This window comes from Amaranthus tricolor, chromosome 10, assembly GCF_026212465.1.
Source record: "Amaranthus tricolor cultivar Red isolate AtriRed21 chromosome 10, ASM2621246v1, whole genome shotgun sequence".
Classification (NCBI taxonomy): Eukaryota; Viridiplantae; Streptophyta; class Magnoliopsida; order Caryophyllales; family Amaranthaceae; genus Amaranthus; species Amaranthus tricolor.
This window is the reverse complement of record NC_080056.1, coordinates 5,983,541-6,006,089: the sequence shown is the minus strand read 5'-3', so window position 1 is coordinate 6,006,089 and position 22,549 is coordinate 5,983,541. Positions and strand designations below refer to the sequence as shown.

The 22,549-nt window shown below is 32.7% G+C and overlaps 2 protein-coding genes and 1 long non-coding RNA gene across 4 annotated transcripts; 2 read left to right on the top strand and 1 right to left on the bottom strand.

Annotated features, from left to right (window-relative positions):
- The first annotated feature begins 1,483 nt into the window (after positions 1 to 1,483).
- LOC130825540 (inactive protein kinase SELMODRAFT_444075-like) lies at positions 1,484 to 8,601 on the top strand. Of its 2 annotated transcripts, XM_057690815.1 has the most exons (8): positions 1,484 to 1,814; positions 1,898 to 2,031; positions 5,002 to 5,096; positions 5,765 to 6,780; positions 6,934 to 7,094; positions 7,369 to 7,445; positions 7,517 to 7,817; positions 8,016 to 8,601. In XM_057690815.1, exons 1-8 carry the CDS (start codon positions 1,622 to 1,624, stop codon positions 8,163 to 8,165), a joined length of 2,127 nt encoding a protein of 708 aa, XP_057546798.1. In that variant the 5' UTR covers positions 1,484 to 1,621; the 3' UTR covers positions 8,166 to 8,601. The 2 variants fall into 2 exon arrangements, with proteins under 2 accessions (XP_057546798.1, XP_057546799.1); XM_057690816.1 differs by lacking the exon at positions 5,002 to 5,096.
- A 513-nt stretch (positions 8,602 to 9,114) lies between these two features.
- On the bottom strand, positions 9,115 to 17,083 carry LOC130825541 (T-complex protein 1 subunit beta). Its single transcript, XM_057690817.1, has 12 exons — positions 16,914 to 17,083; positions 16,628 to 16,676; positions 16,481 to 16,537; positions 16,033 to 16,098; positions 15,805 to 15,916; positions 15,454 to 15,582; positions 14,461 to 14,532; positions 14,255 to 14,370; positions 14,021 to 14,097; positions 13,093 to 13,578; positions 10,138 to 10,453; positions 9,115 to 9,553 (listed from the first exon to the last, which is right to left on the bottom strand). Exons 2-12 carry the CDS (start codon positions 16,631 to 16,633, stop codon positions 9,407 to 9,409), a joined length of 1,584 nt encoding a protein of 527 aa, XP_057546800.1. The 5' UTR covers positions 16,634 to 16,676; positions 16,914 to 17,083; the 3' UTR covers positions 9,115 to 9,406.
- Positions 17,084 to 19,899: 2,816 nt separating this feature from the next.
- On the top strand, positions 19,900 to 22,407 carry LOC130825793 (uncharacterized). Its single transcript, XR_009046959.1, has 2 exons — positions 19,900 to 20,357; positions 22,161 to 22,407. It is a non-coding gene; the product is annotated as an uncharacterized LOC130825793 (long non-coding RNA).
- Positions 22,408 to 22,549: the final 142 nt, after the last annotated feature.

Sequence of the window (22,549 nt, the reverse complement as noted above, 5' to 3'; positions counted from 1 at the left end):
GTTCTCAAGTTGTAATTTTAGACTTTCGCTATCTTGTTATTTCGTCATTACTATTTTATTTCTTTATCACTAGAACGTCTTCAGTCCTAGAAGTAGTTTAATTTAATGTCTGATGTGTGGACTAGAATTCATATTTGTATGAATTTATCCGGTTCACTTCAACACGAACTATTACAATTTGGTTTTTATTTGGATCCGGCCTTAGTAGTATTTGCAAGTAGCTTTTGAATGGAATATCAATGTCACTTAAATCTCTTTGTGCACAAACTTATATCTATTTGGAATAAAATTAATCACATTCCTCTTTATCCTTTCTTTAAAGAGGTAACAAATATCAATTATTCATTATTTTAATCTACATAAACCTTATCTTTAAACGGGATATTAAAATCATGATCACGAAAATACGAAATACAAAAAAAAACTTTATAAATGAAGTTTGTATTCATTACATAACAAATACCAAAAGACTTTGCCAAAGAAGGGAAATCATTTGACAAGACTTATTTTGTTCCTACACCAAATAAATCCGCCATATAATAGTATTATCCCAATTTCTAACATAGTAGTATCATAGTTCATGATTGATTTAATCTACAAATTTTTATTTCAAATTAAAAGTTAAAGTAAAAGAAAAAAGTAGTGAAAATCAAAAGTAGAAAGCAAACACACACAAAATACAAGTATGTATATACTTCTATAAAAGAGGAAATTCAAAACAACCATCCCGCAAATTAGTTTTGAACTCCATTTAAAAAAAAAAAGGAAAAGTAATTTTGATGTGTGACAAATAATTAAAAGGGAACAAGTTTTGTATGAGAATATTTTCATACAAAAATCAAAACTTAAAACCAGAGTTTATTTAATATGTCAATTTTAACATGGCATATTTATTGGAAAAATATATCCATCAAAAAATTAGAAATATGTAGACTAACTTGATGGAAAACTTCGTCTATTATTAATTAATTTTAATATGAAACTCCATGGGATTTATGTGCAATTAACTTTCTTCCTTGTGGATCTTATTTTGTATAAGTATAATCACAAATTTATCAATGTCAAGTACTTTCTCTGTTTCTTTAAGAAATTCTCATAAATAATGTTCATGAAAATTAAGAAAAATAACATATTTTAGATAGAGGAAAAGTATAAACTATAAACATTTAAAAAATATTTAAAAAAGAGTTAGTTAGAAAAAATATAGAGACCATAAGTATTAAAAAATATTTTAGTAAAGTTAATTGAAAACATATAAAAACCATAAACAATATAAAAATGTTATAAAAAATTTATGTAAAATATATGAAAATTATAAGTATTGGTAAAATATTAAATGATGATAAACGATGCTAGTTTTATCTAAAATTTATAATATAAATATTCAAAATGACAAATAAAAACAATTAAGAAAACGAAAAAGAATTAAACAATTAAGTGAAACTCAATAAAAAAAGGAGAAGGTGTGATTAAATAGCCAAAGCTCTTAAATGAGACAAATAACCCAATTAACTCCAATTCTCTCTCTATTTTCAACTCCCCCCTTTTTCTCTCTCCTTACTCCTACACTCCATTAATCAATCATCTTCTTCCATAACTGACTTAACTTGCCGCCATTGAAATGCTTCCATCAAAAGTTGGATCAAGCAGAAGGTTTAACATAGCGCCTCCATTAGCAGCACCTGCATCAGTTGTAGTTGCCATTAAAGCTGAACGTGATGTTTGTAAAGATCCTTTAGCTTGGGCTCTTACTCATGTTGTTCGTCCTTCTGATTGCATTTCTCTTCTCGCTGTTTTTCCCGATAGAACTTCTGGTAGTGCCATTGAATTTTTTTTTTTGATTTAATTTAGTTTATTGTTTGGGCTCAATTTTGATTGATTTGTGTTGATTAATTAGGAAGGAGATTATGGAATTTTCCTCGTTTTACTGGGAATTGTGCGGGTTTGGAGGGCGGAAACTTGCCGGAGAAGATACTTGAGATTTCTGAATCTTGTTCTCAAATGGCTCTCCAATTCAACAATCAAATTCAGGTTATTATCATTAAATTTAATTAATCTCAATTTTCGAAAATAATTTAAAATTAGGATTTGACTTGAAAAAATCATTGAGTTTGTTATACGATAATGCTCACTTTATTAGCTGTGCACTTTTAAAATTAGTAATATTTTAGAAGGTTTCTTTTTGTTATTCATTCATTCATTCCTCTCCTAGTTAACTTTATAGATTTAATTAATAAAAAAAGGTATTGGGATTCCTCTTTTTCGCTTTCTTTATTGAACTTTATATTAATTAAGTAGGGCGCTTAAAATAAAGTTAAACCAAATCAAGTCAATTTACCTTTATTCAGTTACATTTTCTTGCTTTAATCATTGTGCTACTTTTCAAATTTTAATTACAGATTTAGGACATGGGCAATTGCCGCAAAACTGGGATTTTATATGATTTTTTATTTTGTATTTTAACTATGTTGTATATTTTATCACGCATTAATTTCTAACATAATTGACCTCCGGTCTCAAGACCTCAAAATAGCAAACAAATTCGACCTCTGGGTCTCGAGACCTGGGGATCAGAGGTGCGCCTGATCAGTTTGGATGATTGTAAGTCGTCTATGGTTAGAAGAAAAAATCAGGGCAATTTGGGCAGTAGACAATAGGCAGTAGGCCGCGTGAGATTAGGGAATATTCTGGAGTCGAGTGTATGTGAATGTGTATGGATATGAATGTCTCAACTGCTAGTCTACTAACCAAACACGGATGACAACAAATACTTGAATCAACTCTTATTCAATGAGCTACTTGTCTTAATAAATGGCACAAAAAGTTGGTTGGTTCAAATACTTCAAGAAGGGATGCATAGTAGTACTAGGGAAAAAACTTAGCTGATTGGGTAGATTAACTATTCACTATTAATAAACAAATTTAATAATACTTCATCCGGTCTAATAAATTTGCAATTGATAGTGATACATATTTCAGTATACAAGTAATATTTGTTAGGAAAAATTACCTAGAATAATCCAATTTTTTTTTATGATTTTCCTACAATAATCCACATATTAATTAATTAACTATGAATAATCCTAACTTTAAAGGGTATTTTCTTATACTAAACCTGGTAACCTGATGATTTGATATAACAAGTTTTGTTTTCTTAAAAAAATAAATTAAAATAAAATGTAAAAAAAATGTTAATAAAATATTCTGACTTTTTTTATTATTTAGAATTTTTTTTGTAAATTTTAAAATTTTTTTCTAATTTTATATTAATTTTCAATTTACTTTTTTGATGAATTATTTACTATAGCAAGTGATCAGGTTATCCAAGTTTACTATAGGAAAATACCCCTTAATTTGACATTGTTTATGGTTAATCAATAAGTGAGATTGTAGGAATATCATGAAAATATTGGATTATTCTAAATAATTTTTCCAATTTGTTATTGGAGAGTTGGTTCCACTACTTCTTGACGTCTATTAGTAGTGGGTTGTTTATCCAGTAGGTAGATGTAGCTGAGTTCTAGTACTAGTATTCAATGTTCTCTGGTTTAGTCTTGAGTCTCCAAAGTTTATTTTTGGAACAAGCTTTTGTAGTAGTAAAATTCTTCGAGAATTGGGTTTTTTGTCAATTAGAGATTAAATATCACTTTTCAGAAAATAATTTTAGTTCATTTTCATCTAGGTCACTCATTCCCTTGGCCTGCCTAGGAAAAAAAATTATACTTTTCTTCGTTTAAATTTGATTGACGGTTTTTTGTTTTTGCAATTATTTTTAATTTTAAATGGCATTTTTTTTCTTTAAAAATGGTATTTATTGTTAAATTTGTTATGATGCATATATTTTCAATATACAATATCAAACTTTTATTACTTTTTTTGATGGAATTTTTATAACTTCTACTTGCTAAAAGATGTAATTCATGCATAAAATTGTAAATTGATAAATGTACAAATTTTAACTTGACAGCTAATTAATTTGAACGAAAAAGTGCTGTAGTCTCATTTTGTTGTTCATCATTTTAAGTTGCTTGGCGATTTCAGAAAATATTCATAAACATATGGGTGCTAGAATATCAAAATAAATAAACTACACATAAACTCATTCATGGAATATGTAATCATAGTATAAAACACAATTTAAGGTGATAATCATTCATGCAAACTAGCATTAATAATTAATAACATAATATTGAAGATGTTTTGGAAGAAAAAGATTATTATATATTCTTTTTGCTTTTCTATTAGATAAAATGAATAACCTAACTTAACTACTTCATAAAACCATTTTAAAATAAAGTAACTTTAAATAATTAAAATAAATATTTTTAATTTTTGAATAACATTTGCCACCGGCGGATACCAAACAAAAAGACCTTTTTCAGTATGATTCAAACTTCTCAGTTGACCTGCATCTTTCTTTATTTTTTCTTTGTTACTTTGGAATTTTTCTTTTTACTTTCTCACTTCTCAAGTAATTGCTTTTCCATTTTTATTTCTTTCTTGCCTTTTTGGTACCTTAGATTTAATGAATGGTAAGCCTTGCCCTTTCGTGTTGATGAATTAGCCCTATTTACTTTTGACATAGAAATTAGGAATTTACGTATAGTAGGTTAAAATAGTATAATATTACAAAATGAGAGAGAGGATACAGAGAGTAAAAATGGTGGGATCATGTTCAAAATTAAAAATCTGGTAAATTAGGACGGATCAAAATAAAAAATGCGACAAATTGATTGGACAGTGGAGCAGTAAGTAACTAAAACACTTGGGCAGTTAGGAGTACAAGATGAATCAAAAGGCAAGCTGTAATCAACCTATTGGTTTCAAATTTCCTGACTTTTATTTGGACAAGTACGGACATAGCAAACTAATAATCATACAATAATGGAATACTTTGTAATTTGTAACCAAAAATTAAATATAACATATCAAAACAAACATGAGTTGCCTCTTTGCAAACTTGCGGACTGTTTCTCATTCAATGATCCAAGAGTTTGACAGGTGAAGGTGAGAGTGAAGGTTGTATTAGGCCTGCCTGCTGGAGAAGTGGCTGCTGAAGCAAAGAGAAACGGGGCCAGCTGGGTCATATTGGACAAGTAATTCTACACCAATGTATTAATTCTTGTTTCCAATCCGATTGCTCATTGTTCACCTTTGCTTTCCATCATGTACCCCATGAATCATGATTTTTCCCTACAAACTTTTCACAATTTTAAAGCAGCTTATGACAAAGTTACTCAATACTCCTATTATATGTCAACTAATGCGTATTAATAGATTATGGTTTACATGGTATTTCTAGTTTTATAACTTCGAACTATCTTTATAGCTTCTTTATGTCTGTTATCATTATCTTTCATTAGTTTTTCTAAACAATAGCTAAAGATAAAATATTTTCGTTTAGTGCAAACTGGATCGTTGTTACACTTTGTTGGTAAGTCATGCTTAATCTTACTATGTTTCTCTTTGCTACATGCATGAATAGGCATATATAGGACATCTGGTAATGAATCCAAATGTGTGAGAATGTTTGCTGCTCTGCAAGCACTTTTTTTTGCCAAAATCAACTTAAATTTTCTTGGAAGTTATTGATGTTAATACTAGTTTGATGATAGTGAGGGAGCTGCATGTTTTTCTCCTGAAAACATGAGCAACTCTTCTCTGACTCTATTCCTAAAACTTCTTTTGTTCTATGGTGTTCACACTTGAGTTCATCATTATGTGAGAATTTAAAATGCTCATTTATTATCCATATCTCATGCAGAAAATTGAAGGATGAACTGAAACCTTGCATTGATAAACTCAACTGCAGCTTAGTTGTGATGAAAGGTTCTCAACCTAAAGTCCTTAGACTTAATTTAGGATACTCCGATGAGCCGCAGACCCCTTACTTTTCCGCTGCCTCTTCTCCAGCCTTAGATAGTGGTAGACTGCTAAGCTTTAGGATGAAGCATTCCACTCCTATTAGTAGCCCTGATTATGCCAGTAGTTCTTTCTCAAGAACCACTGGAGAGGCTTCATTGTCAACCTTTGACATGCCACCTTCACCCTACTTGGTTTATGAGCAAAATCCTCTATATGAGGGACCAAATAAAGGGAGGTTGACACCTGCTTATTCTCCACTTAACCCAATGGTGTCTGAAAGTGAAAGGCTAGTTTCCCCAGTTAGAAGCAGCAGATTTAACACATTTTGGATTTCTGAAAGTAAAGCTCATAATGAAAGGGTTTCTCTAGATTCCGGATATAAAAACTCATATGACTCTAATTCTGAAGCTCCTGAGCTTATGGTTGATAAGCTGATTCAGAGAGAATGTGGATCAAGAAGTGGATTGCTCAAGATTGACAACAATCACAAAGAAAGTGAGGTCACTCACGCTAGTGTACGAGATTCTTTTTCTATGGCTAGAACATCTTCAGCACCACCTCCTTTATGTTCAACTTGCCAGAATAAAACACCAGCATTTGGGAAACCTCCAAGACGTTTCACTTACGAGGAGTTGGAGGCGGCAACAAATGGATTTTCAGATGATAATCTATTGGCTCAAGGTGGATTTGGTATTGTGTACAGAGGCATTTTGAGGGATGGCCAGGTTGTTGCTGTGAAACAATTGAAGTTTATTGATTCTCAGGGAGATGCAGATTTCTGTAGGGAAGTTCGGGTACTGAGCTGTGCCCAACACAGGAATGTTGTGTTGCTGATTGGCTTTTGTGTTGAGGAAAAGAAGAGACTTCTGGTTTATGAGTATATTTGTAACCGATCCTTGGACTTCCATTTATATGGTATATAGCTTCTCCCTATATATTTCTATATTACCTTAATTCAGTACCCTGCAATCTATGGTTCCATTTTTTGATCGTTTTGTATAGTTTTGGTAATAAGGGGGGCTTTTCCTGTACTTAACTTTTTATGTGCAAACATCCTATGATTTACAGGGACTGATTCCTCACGTCTTGATTTACAATCACGCCTGAAGATAGCAGTAGGTGCTGCAAGAGGTTTAAGATATCTCCATGAGGATTGCAGAGTAGGTTGCATAATACACAGAGATTTCCGGCCAAACAATATCCTTCTAACTCACGATTTCGAACCTATGGTAATTCAGAATGCATGTCTATTTATAAGTTCAAATTTTGCTCATTGTACTCCAGTACTTAGTTACATGTACTATGTGCATATACTGTTAAATTATATATCTTTTAGCTGCAATAAGAAAAATTAACTTGCAATCAACTAGCTTCTGCCCCCCCATTCAGTGGTTCCATACTGATCATCTTACACAACAATAGAGATTACATCTGTGCATTTGATTTTTACTTCAAATCATAAAATTGTATTTGATTTTTTTGAACATCCAACTTCTCATCTAGGTTGGTGATTTTGGCCTGGCAAGGTTGCACAGTGAGTGGAACATGGGCGTTGAGCAGCAAGTCATAGGCGCTTCAGGGTACTTGTATTTTCTTCTCATCTAACGACAATTTCTTTAAATTGATATTAATTTTCTTATACAAAATGCAGGTACCTGGCACCAGAGTACTTTGATGGCGGAAGCATTACCGAAAAAGTTGATGTATATGGTTTTGGAGTAGTATTAATGGAGTTGATCACAGGGAAAAATGTTAAGGAACTGCAGAAAGATAAGGGACTTTCCTCGTTGGCTCAGCTCTTTAATCCGTTATCAGGATTGGAACCGAATCAAGTTTTGAAATCAACGCTGTCCTCTAAACTTCAAAGCATTCCACCTGAGATACAGGCAATGGGTCGTGCAGCCTACTTCTGTCTTCGTAGTGATCCCGAGTCCAGACCCTCCATGTCAAAGGTCTGTTTGTTTTCTGCTTACTTTTGCATTCTCCTCGTCTCAAGTCCTTCATCCGTAGATCATGAACTTAGACAGTAATACCACTATAAAACTAAAAATTATCATCTATGATCTTATAAAAACTCTAAAAATTGTATGTTACATAGAATTTCTTCTCAAGTTGTTTTTTAATTGTTCTTCTCCCTATGTAAATCACAGGTGCTCAGAATATTGGAAGGCAGTAACACCCAAATGCCTATTGGTTTGGATTTAAACTCAGTTGGTAGCCAAAGTGGGCATATGCAAGGATTAAGTACTCGTAAACACGCTGAACTGAGAAAATGCCACTCTCGAAAGCTTTCACAATGACAAGTTTCTAGGTATAACGTCACGAATCAGCTATCGGATGTAGATATAGATGCAGCATCGGACCACATTCTGTGCATATTAACCCTACTTTTAATTATCATTGATAGTTTAAAGCTGATGCATATTTTGGTGTGAAATGAACCACAGGTTTTCGTACAATAGTTCTCGTAATTTTCTGTTACATAGCGTTCTTTGTAGTTGTGATGTATTTCATTGTTTGAGCAAGCAAGTTGCTAGCCAAGCATTATTATTGTTCCAAAGTGCTTCTTTCACTTTTGTTTTGTTGGTTTGATCTACAGTTATAGAAATTACATATCCTTGTAGTTGTATAGGTGTTTTAAGCATTGGCAGCTCTTAAACCTGGAATTTGTAGTCAACATCCATAATATCCAAAAAAAAAATTTTTATATATATATTTTTATTATGGCTTGTATTACTTGGTATTACTTGGAAATTGTTTTGTTTGATATATTGAAATCAAAGCAAGCCCTTTGCTAATCCTTTACAAAATTGTTGACATCAAATACCGGGATCCGAAGTGGCATAAGATGGCAAAAATATGGTGGATCTTCATTTGATCTTGGGTTGGATGATGTCTTCTCTATGATGGTGATTATCGATGCTCTTCACTGCTTAATCTTATTCTTCTCGTCTTTGATCTACACCTAGGTTGTATATTTTTTAAGTTCTTTAGCATCAGATGGGGTATCGGAATTGCCACCACGTCTCCTTGTAAGAGAAGCAACTCGATATTATGAGCAGGTTTAGAGGATGTGAAATGTGGGCCTAGTGTCGGTCTTGTATGATATTGTACATCAATCTTAGACTTGGCGAGTAACACTTAAAGTTAGATGAGTGTAGTACCAAGTCCAAGCTGGCTCTTCATTGCAGCAGTATTTAGATGCTCAAGTCAGATGAGTGTAACGAAAGAGAATAACAAATGAAAGTATTTTCTCAACTTTAAGATGCATTAATAGAAATCAAGTTCAATACATCAATACCAATTCACACTCAAAACTTCAATTGCAACATCTCAATGTACAAAAATGATCTGTAAGCAGAACACAATACAAAGAGAGCATGCAACATTCAAACATAACCAACTACAACAAGAAAACTATGATGCTAACGAAACATTCATTGCAGAGGGGAAGAAAAGTAAAATCTTATAAGGTCTTCTTAAGTTTAAATACTAATCAAAAGGTTCTACAACAAAAAAACTACAAAACAAATGTTATGTTCTACATTCTATCTTCTCTCCTCCTTGGGGCACATCTGATGATCTCATCAACCCTGAGGAGCGCTTCAGCTGCTTCTGTGGCAGATAGTAGAATAGCCTGCTTTACTTTGAATGCCTCTGAAATTCCCAGGGCAGCCATATCTCCGACCTACAGAAATTCAATTTTCTCAAGCATCAATTGACAATAGCATGATGAGCATGAGGCAAAGCTGGTAACAAATAACCACTACAGCTAAACTGCTTGTCCGGGAAAAGTAAATATGCTAACAGGCCAAGGCTTTTAAAACACATCCAGACGAGGGGGGAACAGAGTGAATCATAACCAATTCCTCAACAATAACAGACATCAGGTTAAGTTTTACACTTTGCATGCATTATAGTACATGCACTCAGAGACAGGGTCTGAACTACGGATATCACATAGAAAAGGTACAAGTTCGATACCTTGAATTTGGTTTAATTTCAGAGTATTCAAATGCTAATCGGCCAAAGGTGGCTAAAAAAGGAAAATAAAAGTGTACATATTTCCAGTCCAAAAATGAGAAATCTTTAGATAATGAATTCATGAATTATATAGAAAAAAAAAACACGGCACATGATAAGAAACATGAGAACAGAAAAACAAGGATAGTTCCGCGGCAGCAGCAAAAAGGTGCAATTAGCTATATAAAAGCCATAAAATATATAGCCTACTTGAGCATGTTTTAAAATAAAGGTTAAAAATGCACTTACAGTTCCGGTGATCACATCTATTCCTGCAGTACTGTCTTCCTGTTGGTGCTCGGCACGAAGCTTTGAGATCAACTCAGCACTGTCTAATCCAGCATTGTCAGCAATGATTGTCGGTATGGCCTGGAGTGCCTGTGAGAAAGCTTCAATAGCATGGGACTTCTTTCCAGGAGTTCTTCTAGCCAGCTCATCTACTTCTTTTGCCATCACCATCTCTGGCCAACCACCCCCAAACAAAACCCTGCTGTCATTCACTGTCTGAGACAGCACGCACAGGGCGTCATGTAAGGATCTTTCAGCCTCATCAAGTACATGCTCACTGCAAACAAATGACAAAATATGTTCAACTCAATAAAAAAGATACAAAACCAAATCCATAGGTTATAGCAGAAATAATGCCAATTGACAAGTTTTATAAATCTAAAAAAAAGGAGAATCTCCATGCCACATATAAAATTAAAGGTAGAATAATCAATCATCAGCATAAGACGAAAGTAAACACAAGTCAAAATTACAATGCTGCAAGAATGCGCACTCAGGAATACTTTCAGCCTATTAGAGAGAACTATTTTTTGACATCCTATGTAGTACCTTCTCCGTCCCATGCTGGCCTTCATTTTCCACATTGGGTTATGCAGACCTAGCTATGAACTCCATTTGTATTTGGGTTCACGTAACTAAAGTATTCAACATTTCCACCACTTTACTCATATTTTACAAATGGCGTCGCCCTTTTAAATTTTTTTATCACCCAAAGGGCCCCTAACACCCCCACCGCCTACTTTCAAAAGGTGCAAGGAGTGACCAAGGTGTCGAAGGATAGAGCAATGGCGCAAGGGAAAAGTGCCAGATTTTCATAGGCGAAGCCCACGTTTTGGCTCAAGAGTTTATAGAACAATTATGTAACAAATTTAACACTTAAAACAATATAATATCCATATTATGATCGCATCAAAGGTTTAAAGCATTTGTTATCAATTGTACTACACTACTAATATTGCACATATATCACAAGAGGGTACATAAACCTACATTCTAAAACATTTTGTCTACTTATTCTCACTGATTGTTATCAAAGAAGAGTACAAAAAAATATAAAGAACCCGGTAGAAGATGATAAAAAATGACAAATCTAGAGGACAAAGAAATCGAAGGAGGAAACTGAAAGAAGAAGAGAAAAATAAACAAAAAAAAATTCAACAAAATAGTAGAGAAAATCAAAGGATCATATAGTGAACGAAAAAATAGGAGACACAAAATCCAAGAAGCCACTGGATGGAATAAAAAAAGCTCGAGAATCTAGCAAGGAAAAAGACAAGAATCCACAAGATGACGGTAGAAGATGAGAGAAAAAAACAGAAAAGGTACCTAGTGGTGGTGGAGGCACCCTGAGAAAAGTTAGATAAGCTTTAAATTGTAAAAAAATTCTTATTTATCTCCTTCATTTTTCTTTCTTCACAATCAATAGCAAATTTTGTTTTTCCATTCCTTTCTCTCTTCAAAGAAGATTAACTTTTTCTTGTATAATTGAGCTATAAAAGGTATAAAAAGCAAAAAAAAAGTGTGCTCCTAAATCCTTATGTATCTCACTAAACCTAGACTAAGAAGCGATTTTTCTAGAGCCTACATTCGAGATGTACCCAACGTGTTCTTTTTAAAACTAGGACTCAAAATGCACACTTGTGTAAGGAAAACATATATGGACGGAGAAATACTTCATACAAGTAATGTCAATGCCTTTAATCATGAGGCTTATGTCAAGGGCACATGTAACATAGAGCTAAAATGCTGGATGATGCATTTAGTATCAGTTCAGAGTTCAGACAATTATAAAAGTAGATTTCCCATTCAATTATGAAAGCTATAAAAGTGGTTATTGGTTAACTACTCTTCCACGCCAAAAGCTACAAATTTTCTTACGCGAATAAGGAAAACTTGAATAATTGATTTATTATAAAATTATCAATTTAGAATATATTGTGTAATTACTTTATTTATTATATTCATGTTCTCACCAATGACTTTTTTTAATAAAAATAAAAATAAACATCGTATAAGTTGGTGTAAAAATAAAAGATAAAAACATACGTTAGGGAAAAAAGTTTGGAATTGTTATTCCGAGTTCCGACCCTAAAGGTCCAGATAAAAGTCCATCTTTTTTAGACCCTAAGGTTCTAGGTTCAAATTAGGGTCCAAGTAAAATTTTAGTCCAAATATGGAGATTTGACCTATTCTTTACCCGGAGATCTTGCGCCTTTTTCTCTCTCTTTTCTCAGGCGACTGGTGAGCTGTTGTTTTCTTTCTCTGTCCCCGTCACAAGTGGTAGTTCTATTTAACTTATTAATTTATTAATATTTCATAAAAGCAAAAGTTGTCACATGTCGTCCCCCCAATCCTTTACCCTTGGTACATATGATTGCATGCTAGGATGAATGGACATTGGGCTTCATCCCAGAGCATCTATCGGACTATTATTACGTTATGAGGGCTCCTCACTCCCACATAACAAGCACACGAGTTTTCCTTGATCCCACAATTGTACCCTTTTTATGTCATCTAGTGTCCCACAATTGTACCCTTTTTATTGTCGTCTAGTGTTGTTTAAAATCCACAGCTACTTTTTAGATTAACATTAAAAGAATTGTTCTTTGAGTTGAGTAATCATATCCATTAGGATTGAGTCTTGTGCCTTGCAATTTCGGGTATCGAGTTCGACACTTGATATACATACCAATCATTGACCCCGTACCTCGTTTGAGGAACATAACTTATGAAAACAGACACAAAAGCAAAATAAATATATCATAAAAAAAGCTTATAAGAATGGCAAAGCAAGAAAATTAAACGCTAAGGCAAAGTTGTGGGTTTTTTCTACAAGATGCAATCCAAATATTATGTAATGGAGGTCAGTTTGACTATCAAGAAAACCAAAAATGACACTATATATGAAATTAGTACCTTGCCCCTCGCAATACTATTGTGCATGCTTGTCCCATCTCAACACCAGAGAAATGAATCAACTTGTCTTCCCCAATCATAATTTCCTCAATCAGTTTGCAATGTCCAAGTTTGACTGATTCGGGATTATCAAAAGTCGATGCAATCTCACCACCAGTCACTAGAGCAAGGCGCTCAATACCATCAAAATCAGCATGCTCAATGGCAAGAATTCCAGCATCAGCAAAGAGTTCCTCCGGGAAATTGTAGATCAACTGACGGTTAACAAAACAATTAATTCCATGACCTATAATCTTATTCACCTTCTCTCTCATCTTATCCTTTTCTGCTCCCTCAATCTCTGCCACCTTAGCCATTGAATCAACACGTACACGTGCCCCATAGATTTTAACTTTATCTGTGTCCATGGCTGTGTTTGCCACTAAAATTTTTGCATTTTCTATACGCTTTGGCTGGCCAACACCAATCTTCTTGTCCAAAATAAATCTACAAGAGTCACCAAATAACAAATAATAAATACAACATAAAAAGAAAGTTTAATAAATGCAGGTACAAAGATCTTATTCATAAACAAGAAAGCTTAGCAACAAATACAGTACCAAAGAAAATGTAAAACAGCATGAAATTACACTTTGGATTCATGAAAGTTTATCATGTACATAAACAAATAGATATTGGAAACAAAAACACTGCATAACCTGTACTGGGAAATAAAATTAAATAGGTGTAAACTTTTTCTTAAACATGCATGTACAAAGTTCTCATCCGTTAAAGTTCAGAAACAAATAAGCCAATCAAAAAAACATTTACAACTATGTGTGGTTGCACATAGGTTCAAGAGGATTTTGTTGCAGTTAGAGAAACTAAACATTGAAACAAAATTACAAGTACAGTGATAAGTTGCGAACATATACTGAAATAGCCATACCCTTCATCTAGAAATGAATCTCTCAGAGATCCTCCAGGCTTCTTGATAATCTGGATGGCCTCTAGGTTTGTGCTACCCTGCAACATGTCAGGACCGTAAGATAAAGAGGAGGAGCTAAAATGGTACTGTACTCACTACTGCAACCTTACGAATAGAAGAGAATTAAGGGTTAACCAGAACCATGAAAAATAAACAGTAACCAGACATTAAAAGTTAAGATTAAAAATTTATAACCTTCAGTCTCATCACAGCATCTACTGCCATATTGGCAAAGTGTTCCTTGTCTTGGGACAATATTTTTGAACTCAGCGTCGTCATTGCGATTTTCATCAAGTCTGTCCTAAATTTATCTACATTTTACAAGTTATTATGTATCAATCAGAAATCATGAAAGAAAACTATCTAAAATATGTTAGAGAAGAAAACCTAAGAGTTAGTACCTGCATCTTGTTTGTTGTCAACAACTTTTTTCAACAGTGCATTTAGAGCACATTCAGCGGCCATCCTGTAACCTGGAAGACAAATTTAAGAAAAATCAATTGTCAGAACTAACAAGTCAATGACCTATTACCTCAAAGATATGATATCAGAAGATCAGACTATCAGTAAATTCTCCCATCATCCTACCTCTCACAATCAAGGCTCCATATACAGTTCAAGGATGTTTTTTACTTTGCAACCCATTTCATAATGGATGAAGACAGACTGAAAATTTACTCCCTTATACTCTTAATTAAGCTTTCCTACAGAAATTTCGCAGAGTATTGGAGTGCATTCTTCTTTCAAAGCTTGCTGTTAGACAACCTTCAATTATCTTCTTTTTCTTCTAAATTGCAAAAGCTAACATTTTCTTCTAAATAATTATGCTAAACAGAACATTATTTCCAATATAATGAGTTAATGACTATCACGTATTCGGAACACCTAGTATCAACTTCAGAAAATAGAATTGTCTTACTGCTTTGCTCTACATACTTTCGCTTAACTTTTTCTTACTACACATATTTTATTTTTATTTCCTCACTACCCTTTGGCCTTGGTCTCTTGCCTGAATTTTCCAAAACCTTTTAGTATGGAAATATTAATAATGACAATTCCAATTATGTGTGGTCTTCTAAAAATAATCCTAAATATTTAGTCTCAAAATCAGCTAAAATTAAGATGTGTCAACCGTCAACGGCATCTATAAATGCTATGTTTGTTGATGGTCATTAAAAGAGTGTTGAGAATCCCCAAAATTAGAAGAGCCAATAAAGCGTTGAGTTCGCATCTATGTGTTATGTGCTCGATAGATGGTGCAGATAATGATCATCTCTTGTTGCATTGTAGTTTCACATTGTACTCTATTCCAAAACAACACACCGCAGGAAAAGGACAAGCAGCAAGCCAATAGGAACATAAGTTTGGCAGGGATAATCCATTAAGTCATTAACCTGATATTATGGTCATAGGATGAATCTTCATTGCAATCAGCTTTTCTGCCATTCTCAATAGCTCTCCAGCAAGAACGACAACGGATGTTGTTCCATCACCAACTTCATCATCTTGAGTTTTGGAAATATCTGAATTTATATTAAGGACAACTTGCAGTCTTGCACCAAGAATAAAACCAACGAATCGAAAAAAGCGAATTATGGTAGGTTTTGGGCTATTTCAGGGTCATTTAGAACGAATTGCGAATTCAAAAAGCGAATTAACTGGCGAATTATGTTACACTGATCAACATTAAGTGGCCTTATATCTAAACTCAGCATTGGAATTGCCAAAAAATGTTCATAGGATACCGATTAGAACTTTCGCAGCAGGATTATCAATGTGAAGAGACTTCATAATAGTGGCCCCATCGTTAGTCACAGTAACATTATGTCCTCGACCAGTTGACTGCAAAATCTTGTCCTATAATCATGATTAAAGGTGCACGATAACCAATGTTAGAAAAGAGATACCAGCTTTAAATATCATGAAAGCTCAAAATTCAATAGTTAGATCTTTAAGGTTCATGAAAGCATTACCATTCCTTTTGGACCCAACGTTGTCTTGATTAAATCTACTATTGCCAGCGCACCAATGAATGTTGCCTGGTAAAGAACAAAAAACTCTGTCAACCAACAATGCACATCCAAGCAAACAGCACATACTGCATAATCACCAAAATTTTTGGTTTAATACCCTCACAGCAGACATTTATATAAAGAAAACTGTTACCTGTTAATGGAAGCAATGCTAAAGAGGTAAACATGCTCTTTTACATAATTAAACATAATTTTACAAATGAACCCAAACAAAATGGATGCACGCGTGAATAGCAGTATTTAATTCACTTAGTCACTACCTATAATCAAATATCAATTAATCAACTAGTTGAATGGAGAGCTGAAATCATTCAACTGTTAGCCCAAAGAAAAATTTCTACCATAAATGAGTAAGAAATAAAATTCAATCAACGAAACATGAACTCACCATTCTGGCACGCTCTCCCTTCTCCTCCGAAGCTTCATCTTTCAAAATTTTATCAACCTAATCACATATACCGAAATCTTAGGCATAATAACCAAAAACATTGCAATAAAAGTAGATACACACAAAATAAATAAGATCCAAACATACCGCCATAACAGATCGAAATCTACTGTAACACCAAAAACCTAACAATCACCTACAAATAAAAACCATTAAAATACATCAAATCCGATATTTGTAATCATGATTATGACTGCAACAGAAAGTTGACAACGAACCACGGAATGAACTTGTAAAGAGTAAAAAAACATCAAATCGGAAGTTTACAAGAAGAAGAAAAAAAAATTAAAAAAAAATAAAAAAAACTCTTCAGAATTTTAAACGAGCTGAACATCAAAATGCGATGCATAAGTAGAGAGAAACGAGAGCTCACCAGGAGAAGAAAGAGAGATAAATGACGGATGAGAGAGAATGGGTAATCGTAAGTGAAGAATCGAGAAAGGGAAAGCCGGAAAGCTAAGTGTAGTTTTGAGTTTCAACTTTCAAGTGGAATGGAGGGTTTTTTTGAGTTTTAAGGTATTGGGATGTTTTCGGGTAGACTATTGTTTGGTTGAGTGATTGGAATTTTGAAAATCATAAATAAGAGAAATTATAGAAAATAATTCAACATTTTAGTTATCCACTATGAATAATTTTAGGGAAATTACACGTGGTAATTTTGAGGTTTTGGGTTTTTTATTTGGTAATTAAAACTTTTAAAAAATTCACGCGGTAATCATGAAGTTTATCAAATTGTTCCACCGTAACCCTTTTTGCACATAAAACGTTAGCTTAATTTCGAAGTTTTAAGACTGTTGTACGCCTATTTATGCGAATCACTATTTCAAATATCATCAGTTTTAACCTTTTACCAAACAAATACCCTAACTCTACCATCTTTTGATTTGGAGGAAAAATCATGACTTAGATGAAAGAGGGTAAAATTAGGGTTTATGTTTTAGGGGAAAAGGTTGAAACTGATAGCATTTGAAATGGTGAATCGCATAAATAGAAGTATAGCAGCCTTAAAGCTTCGAAATTAACGTTTGCTAACGTTTTATGTGCAAAAAGGTCACGGTTGAACAATTTAGTAAACCTTAGAGTTACCACGTGGATTTTTTAGAAGTTTTGGTTATCACATAGAAAACCCAAAACCTCAAAGTTACCACGTGTAATTTTCCATAATTTTATAATTTATTATTTTCTAAAATCTCAACTTTAATATATATTTGCTCTTATATTACTCAATAAGTGAGGGGAAGAGTGGTGGTTCCGTGGTTGATTTGTGGTGGATCAGTTTACTAAGTATGTTGGCAGCAAATACATAGCACATATAGGATTATTAGATAATAATCAAAGATGAGATTATTCGCAGCAAATGAGTGAAAGGTTGGATTATTTTTTACTGTTTTTCCTAAATAAATTTAGTGAATTGATATTTTGAGCATTATTTGAGCAAAAATATCGATGATTGTATGGTTAGGACTGCAAATGAGTCGCTCTTAAACATTATAATACTTACGCGCGTAATTTCAAAGAGTGAGAGAAAGCGGGAGAACCTCGGGTGACCGTTGGTGAGCAAGTTGTGAAAATGACCAAGTTTAAATATTTTGAATGTATAATAAAGGGTCATGAGGAGATTGATGATAGTATAAAACACTTAATTCAAGCCAGATGCCTTTAATAGAGAGCAACCATTGGATTGTTATGTGATGTGAATTTCCCAACTAGATTAAAAGGTAAACTTTACGGAATTGCGTTTTGACCAGCCTTGTTGTATAGGACAAAGTGTTGGTCGGTTAAGAAGATATATGAGCATAAGATGGATTTAGCTAAAATGCAAATGTTAAGGTAGCTTTGTGGACACACCAGTATGGATAAAATTAGAAACCGGGTTTTGAGAGAGAGGTTAGGAGTTGTGCTCATCTATATGGAGATGCATGAAAGTAAACTAAAATGGTTTGGGCATGTGTATAGGAAGTCTACTAACGTGCACATGAGAAGGACTGAAAAGCATCATGATTGTTGGAAAGAGAATCTCGGTATGCTTAAGAAAACGTAGAGATAATGACATAAGCAAATTACACCTTTTTGAGGACTTAACAAAGGATAAAATTAGTTGGAGACATCGTACTTATGTCCTATATCTTGAAAATTCAATTGTGCCTTCATCTAAGTCTTGTTTGTTGTTATGGCCTTTGTGATTATCTCTTCGTTCATGTTATTATCACAAAATTTATCTTGCATTTTCTATCATGTTTTGGTCTTTTTTTTCTCTTACATTGCTTTCCTTGCAGGCCTTTATCGAGCCGGAGGACTCTATGATCGCATCTTCGTTCATGAGTATGGTTTGTCGTCTTTCATCCCTCCATAAGCCCTAATCGTAATTTCTATGAGCAAGATTCTTTGATGATGATGATGATAATTAAATAGTGCTGAAGTTAAAAGGTTTAACTCAAATATAAACGAACCATATAGAACTAATAACATTGTGAGCAATTTCTTTTAAATTTCAATAATATTGTTAGCGGTTTTATCTAATTGTTTTCAAAGGAAAGGTTTATTTTCAAATTTCTCATATTTTAATATGCACATGCACAAAAATTCAACCATAACTTCTCAATATTAAAGAACGAGTAGACATATATAACTATCTAATTTCACAAAAAATTACAATTTTTTCAAAATACGGTATGTATAAATTAGATAGTTAGATAGTATTCAAAGGAAAGAGACCACATGAGGTTGTTGTTACTTGTCTGGATAATTACGGGTTATTATATGAGTAATTAATAGATAGTTATCTAATTTACCACATAAAACATAACTGTTTGACAAAAATAGTTGTTATTTATCTATTAGAATATAATTTGATATTTTAATTAGTTTAAATACTTAATTTTTATTTAATTAAGTTTATAGTTATTTTATCTAATTTATTAATTTAATTTACATGAAGATAAATTATAATAAATAATGCAATCATTTTAGTAAAACATAATAATGCAAAAATAAATCAATTGTATCTTGTCCTTTAGTATTTCATAAAGATATGACTATACTATTAGGAATATCCTTCATTTAAGTATCTTTTATACTATGACCATTTGACATAAAAGATAAATTAAAATCTAAAAACTCAAATGATAATGAAATAGCCCTTAAATTAGCCGCTTAATTAATAGTAATTATTAGATTAATTTGGGCATTAAATTTTAAGTATGTTATTTTATTGGGACTGAGAATAATATTTTATTACTTAATGATATCAGTCGTATTTAATTTGGGATCGAAGTAAGTAATACAAAGAAAACTGAACGTAATTGAAAATAGATGAAAATAATGCATGAGTCATTTAGAGGATGTGTCAATCTATTTACTAACCCACCTCTTTATAAACCTCAATACTCATCATCAGGAATCATCATCCTTCACTTCCTGTTGCAAAGAACTAAAATTACTCCTACTTCATAGAGTTATTATCACCATCTTATGGAATCACGATTTCTACTCCAAAACACACCAAAATTCATAATTCAACTCCAATTGCTTTAATTATCAAAAGCCCTAAGTTATTAGAAGCAAATTGATTAAGTATCATCAAGTCCAATCATCACTAAGGTTATATCAATTCAAGTGTAAAATTTGGGTTAATTGAAGAAACAAGAACTAGGATTCATCTATCAAGATCAAATTGAGGATTTTGTGACTCAAATTAAAGTTCAAGATTGAAAGTTGGAAGGTTCTTCAATTAATGGTGATTAAAGATTGTGTTGAAGTTAGCTAGTTCACCCACGTCTTTTGAAGCTTACATGTGTGTTCTTCAATGGTGATTGAGGTAATTTTATTGAATGTTTTAAATTGAATGTTTTAAAGTAGTTTTAAGTTCTTAAATGGTTGTTGATTCATGTTCAAAGTTGTGAGTAAGTTCAGTTTATTTGAGCAAGTTCTATTTGAATCTGTTTGGCTGTGTTTGAGACAGTTAGACTCGTTTCTGGGTTTTGATTCCTCATGAGATTTGTAGAGCTTTAATTTACAGTTGCGTGGGCACTTGAATCGCCCCAAAATGAGTTCGTATGAGAGAGTTATGTCCAAAATACTAACAGGCTGTCATGAAAATCGAGAATAAGCTTTTTGTTTTACCATTTTCGGGGAAGTACTGATTGTTTTAGGGTTTTGATGTCTCGTAAGAATTGTAGAGCTCCGAGTCACGGTCGCATGGGCACTTGAATCGCCCCAAAATGAATTCTTATGAGAGAGTTATGCCCAAAATACTAATAGGGTGTCCTGAAAATTCGAAAATAGCATTTTTGGTTTACTTGTTCATAATTAAAGTTGGGATTCAAATTGAGTACTCCTCTTATCAAGTGTTTATGGTTATTATTTATCCTTCAATTGAGTTTTATTGATTGGTATTGTTGAGTTACAAGTTCTTATTTGATTAATATGATTATTTCGTTCTAGAATCAAATTTGAGAACATAAGTATCAATTGGGTATTTGATTACTTGATATTATTTGAGTATGATATAAGTTGGGTATTTGGGATTTAAGATTGGTGTAAAATTAATTAAACTCCATTGATAGTAACTCAAGCTTTTACATGTTGATGGTTGATGATGAATTGATTGGTATTTTAATTATTGATTGTTATTCATGGCATAGAAAGGTAACCTATAAACATCTAATATCTTTTTAAAGCTAATTTAAGTATTTTTATGTTCAATTGATGATGAGAAAAAATATTGGTTTGACAGCTTTATTTATATAATAATATTATCAGTGTTATAAAATGATTTTAAAAAAAATTAATCATGTTATAAAAATTATATTTGATTAAAAAGTACGTTAATATTGTATTTATTTAAAGAGATTACAAAAGCATGTTTTGTATTTTATTGACTTATAAGATATGAGTCTTGAAATATCGTATTGTGAAAATGAGTTATCATTATTGATTTTAAAGAAAATCAAGTGATTTATTGATTCGTTTTATATTGAAATGTTCGACATTGAAAAATGTCCGATTTTGGGAATTGGCAACGGATATTTGTATCCGGATTATTGTGAAATCCTATAGCTTGATAATAGGTAATGGTTATTCGGATCGATCTCGAGCCCCCGATCCCGTTTCGTTCTTGCAAGAACCATATTTTCGGTGATGACGATCACCCGTGTTCTCAGGATTTAGATCAAGCCTACTTCTTGACGGTCCATATATTTCCACGTTTTTAAGTGTTGTTATATCATTGTTTTAATATGAGATTTGAATAAATACGTTTGGTATATAAAGTTTTGTTTGTTTCGCAAATGAAATCATATGTTTCACTTGTCGTATTGTTTTGCTATTGACTTGTAAAGTAATAGTCGTATTTTGATTTTTGCTATAAACTTGTAAAGTTATAGCTGTGTTTTGATTCACTATAAACCAAAGGTTCTTAGTCGTATTTATGTCGATACCAAACGGTCTTTTAAAAGAGTTTAGGTTTTGATAAATTAATGTTTTATAAGGAGATACCAAATGAGCAAAAGATTAAGTTGGAGATGTTTGTTAATGACTTGTATATAAATGCAATAATTTGTTGGATTACTCAACAATTCAATTGTTGACAGTTTTTGATGGGGCCTATCCCTTACGGAAGATAGGTCCATTTTCAGGTTAGCTCAGCTGTTGAGACGATGCCTACATGTATTATGTGTTACGTGCGAGGCGAGGACTTCTTTTTGAAATACATTTTGTAAATTAGATATTTGAAAATTAAATTGTAATAATTTCATAATGTTTTTGTAAATAGTATTTACTTAATTATGTAAAAAGTTTTAAACACTCTGATATTGGTTTGCTGTGGCTATCGAGCCACAAGTCGAATTTAGCCCAGTCTTCTATAAGTCTTTCGCTGTGATTTGTAGACAATATTATTATACTGTTTATGCTGGTTTGGGCTGTTTCAGATAATTAAAACTAGGATAATTCATCTCGCACTCGAAAAAGTGTCACCTGGTGAGGTTATTTAAATGTAAGCATGTGACG

Bases quoted from the DNA above. Each gene is read 5' to 3' on its own strand.
- LOC130825540 (XM_057690815.1), top strand. From the start codon at position 1,622: ATGCTTCCATCAAAAGTTGGATCAAGCAGAAGGTTTAACATAGCGCCT. The intron at 5,097-5,764 runs GTAATTCTACAC...TATCTCATGCAG, and splicing joins AGCTGGGTCATATTGGACAA to AAAATTGAAGGATGAACTGA. The intron at 7,818-8,015 runs GTCTGTTTGTTT...TGTAAATCACAG, and splicing joins CCAGACCCTCCATGTCAAAG to GTGCTCAGAATATTGGAAGG.
- LOC130825541 (XM_057690817.1), bottom strand. The intron at 10,454-13,092 runs GTACTAATTTCA...ATTTGTTTGCAG, and splicing joins ATAGTATTGCGAGGGGCAAG to TGAGCATGTACTTGATGAGG. The intron at 9,554-10,137 runs GTAAGTGCATTT...GAATTTCTGTAG, and splicing joins TAGATGTGATCACCGGAACT to GTCGGAGATATGGCTGCCCT.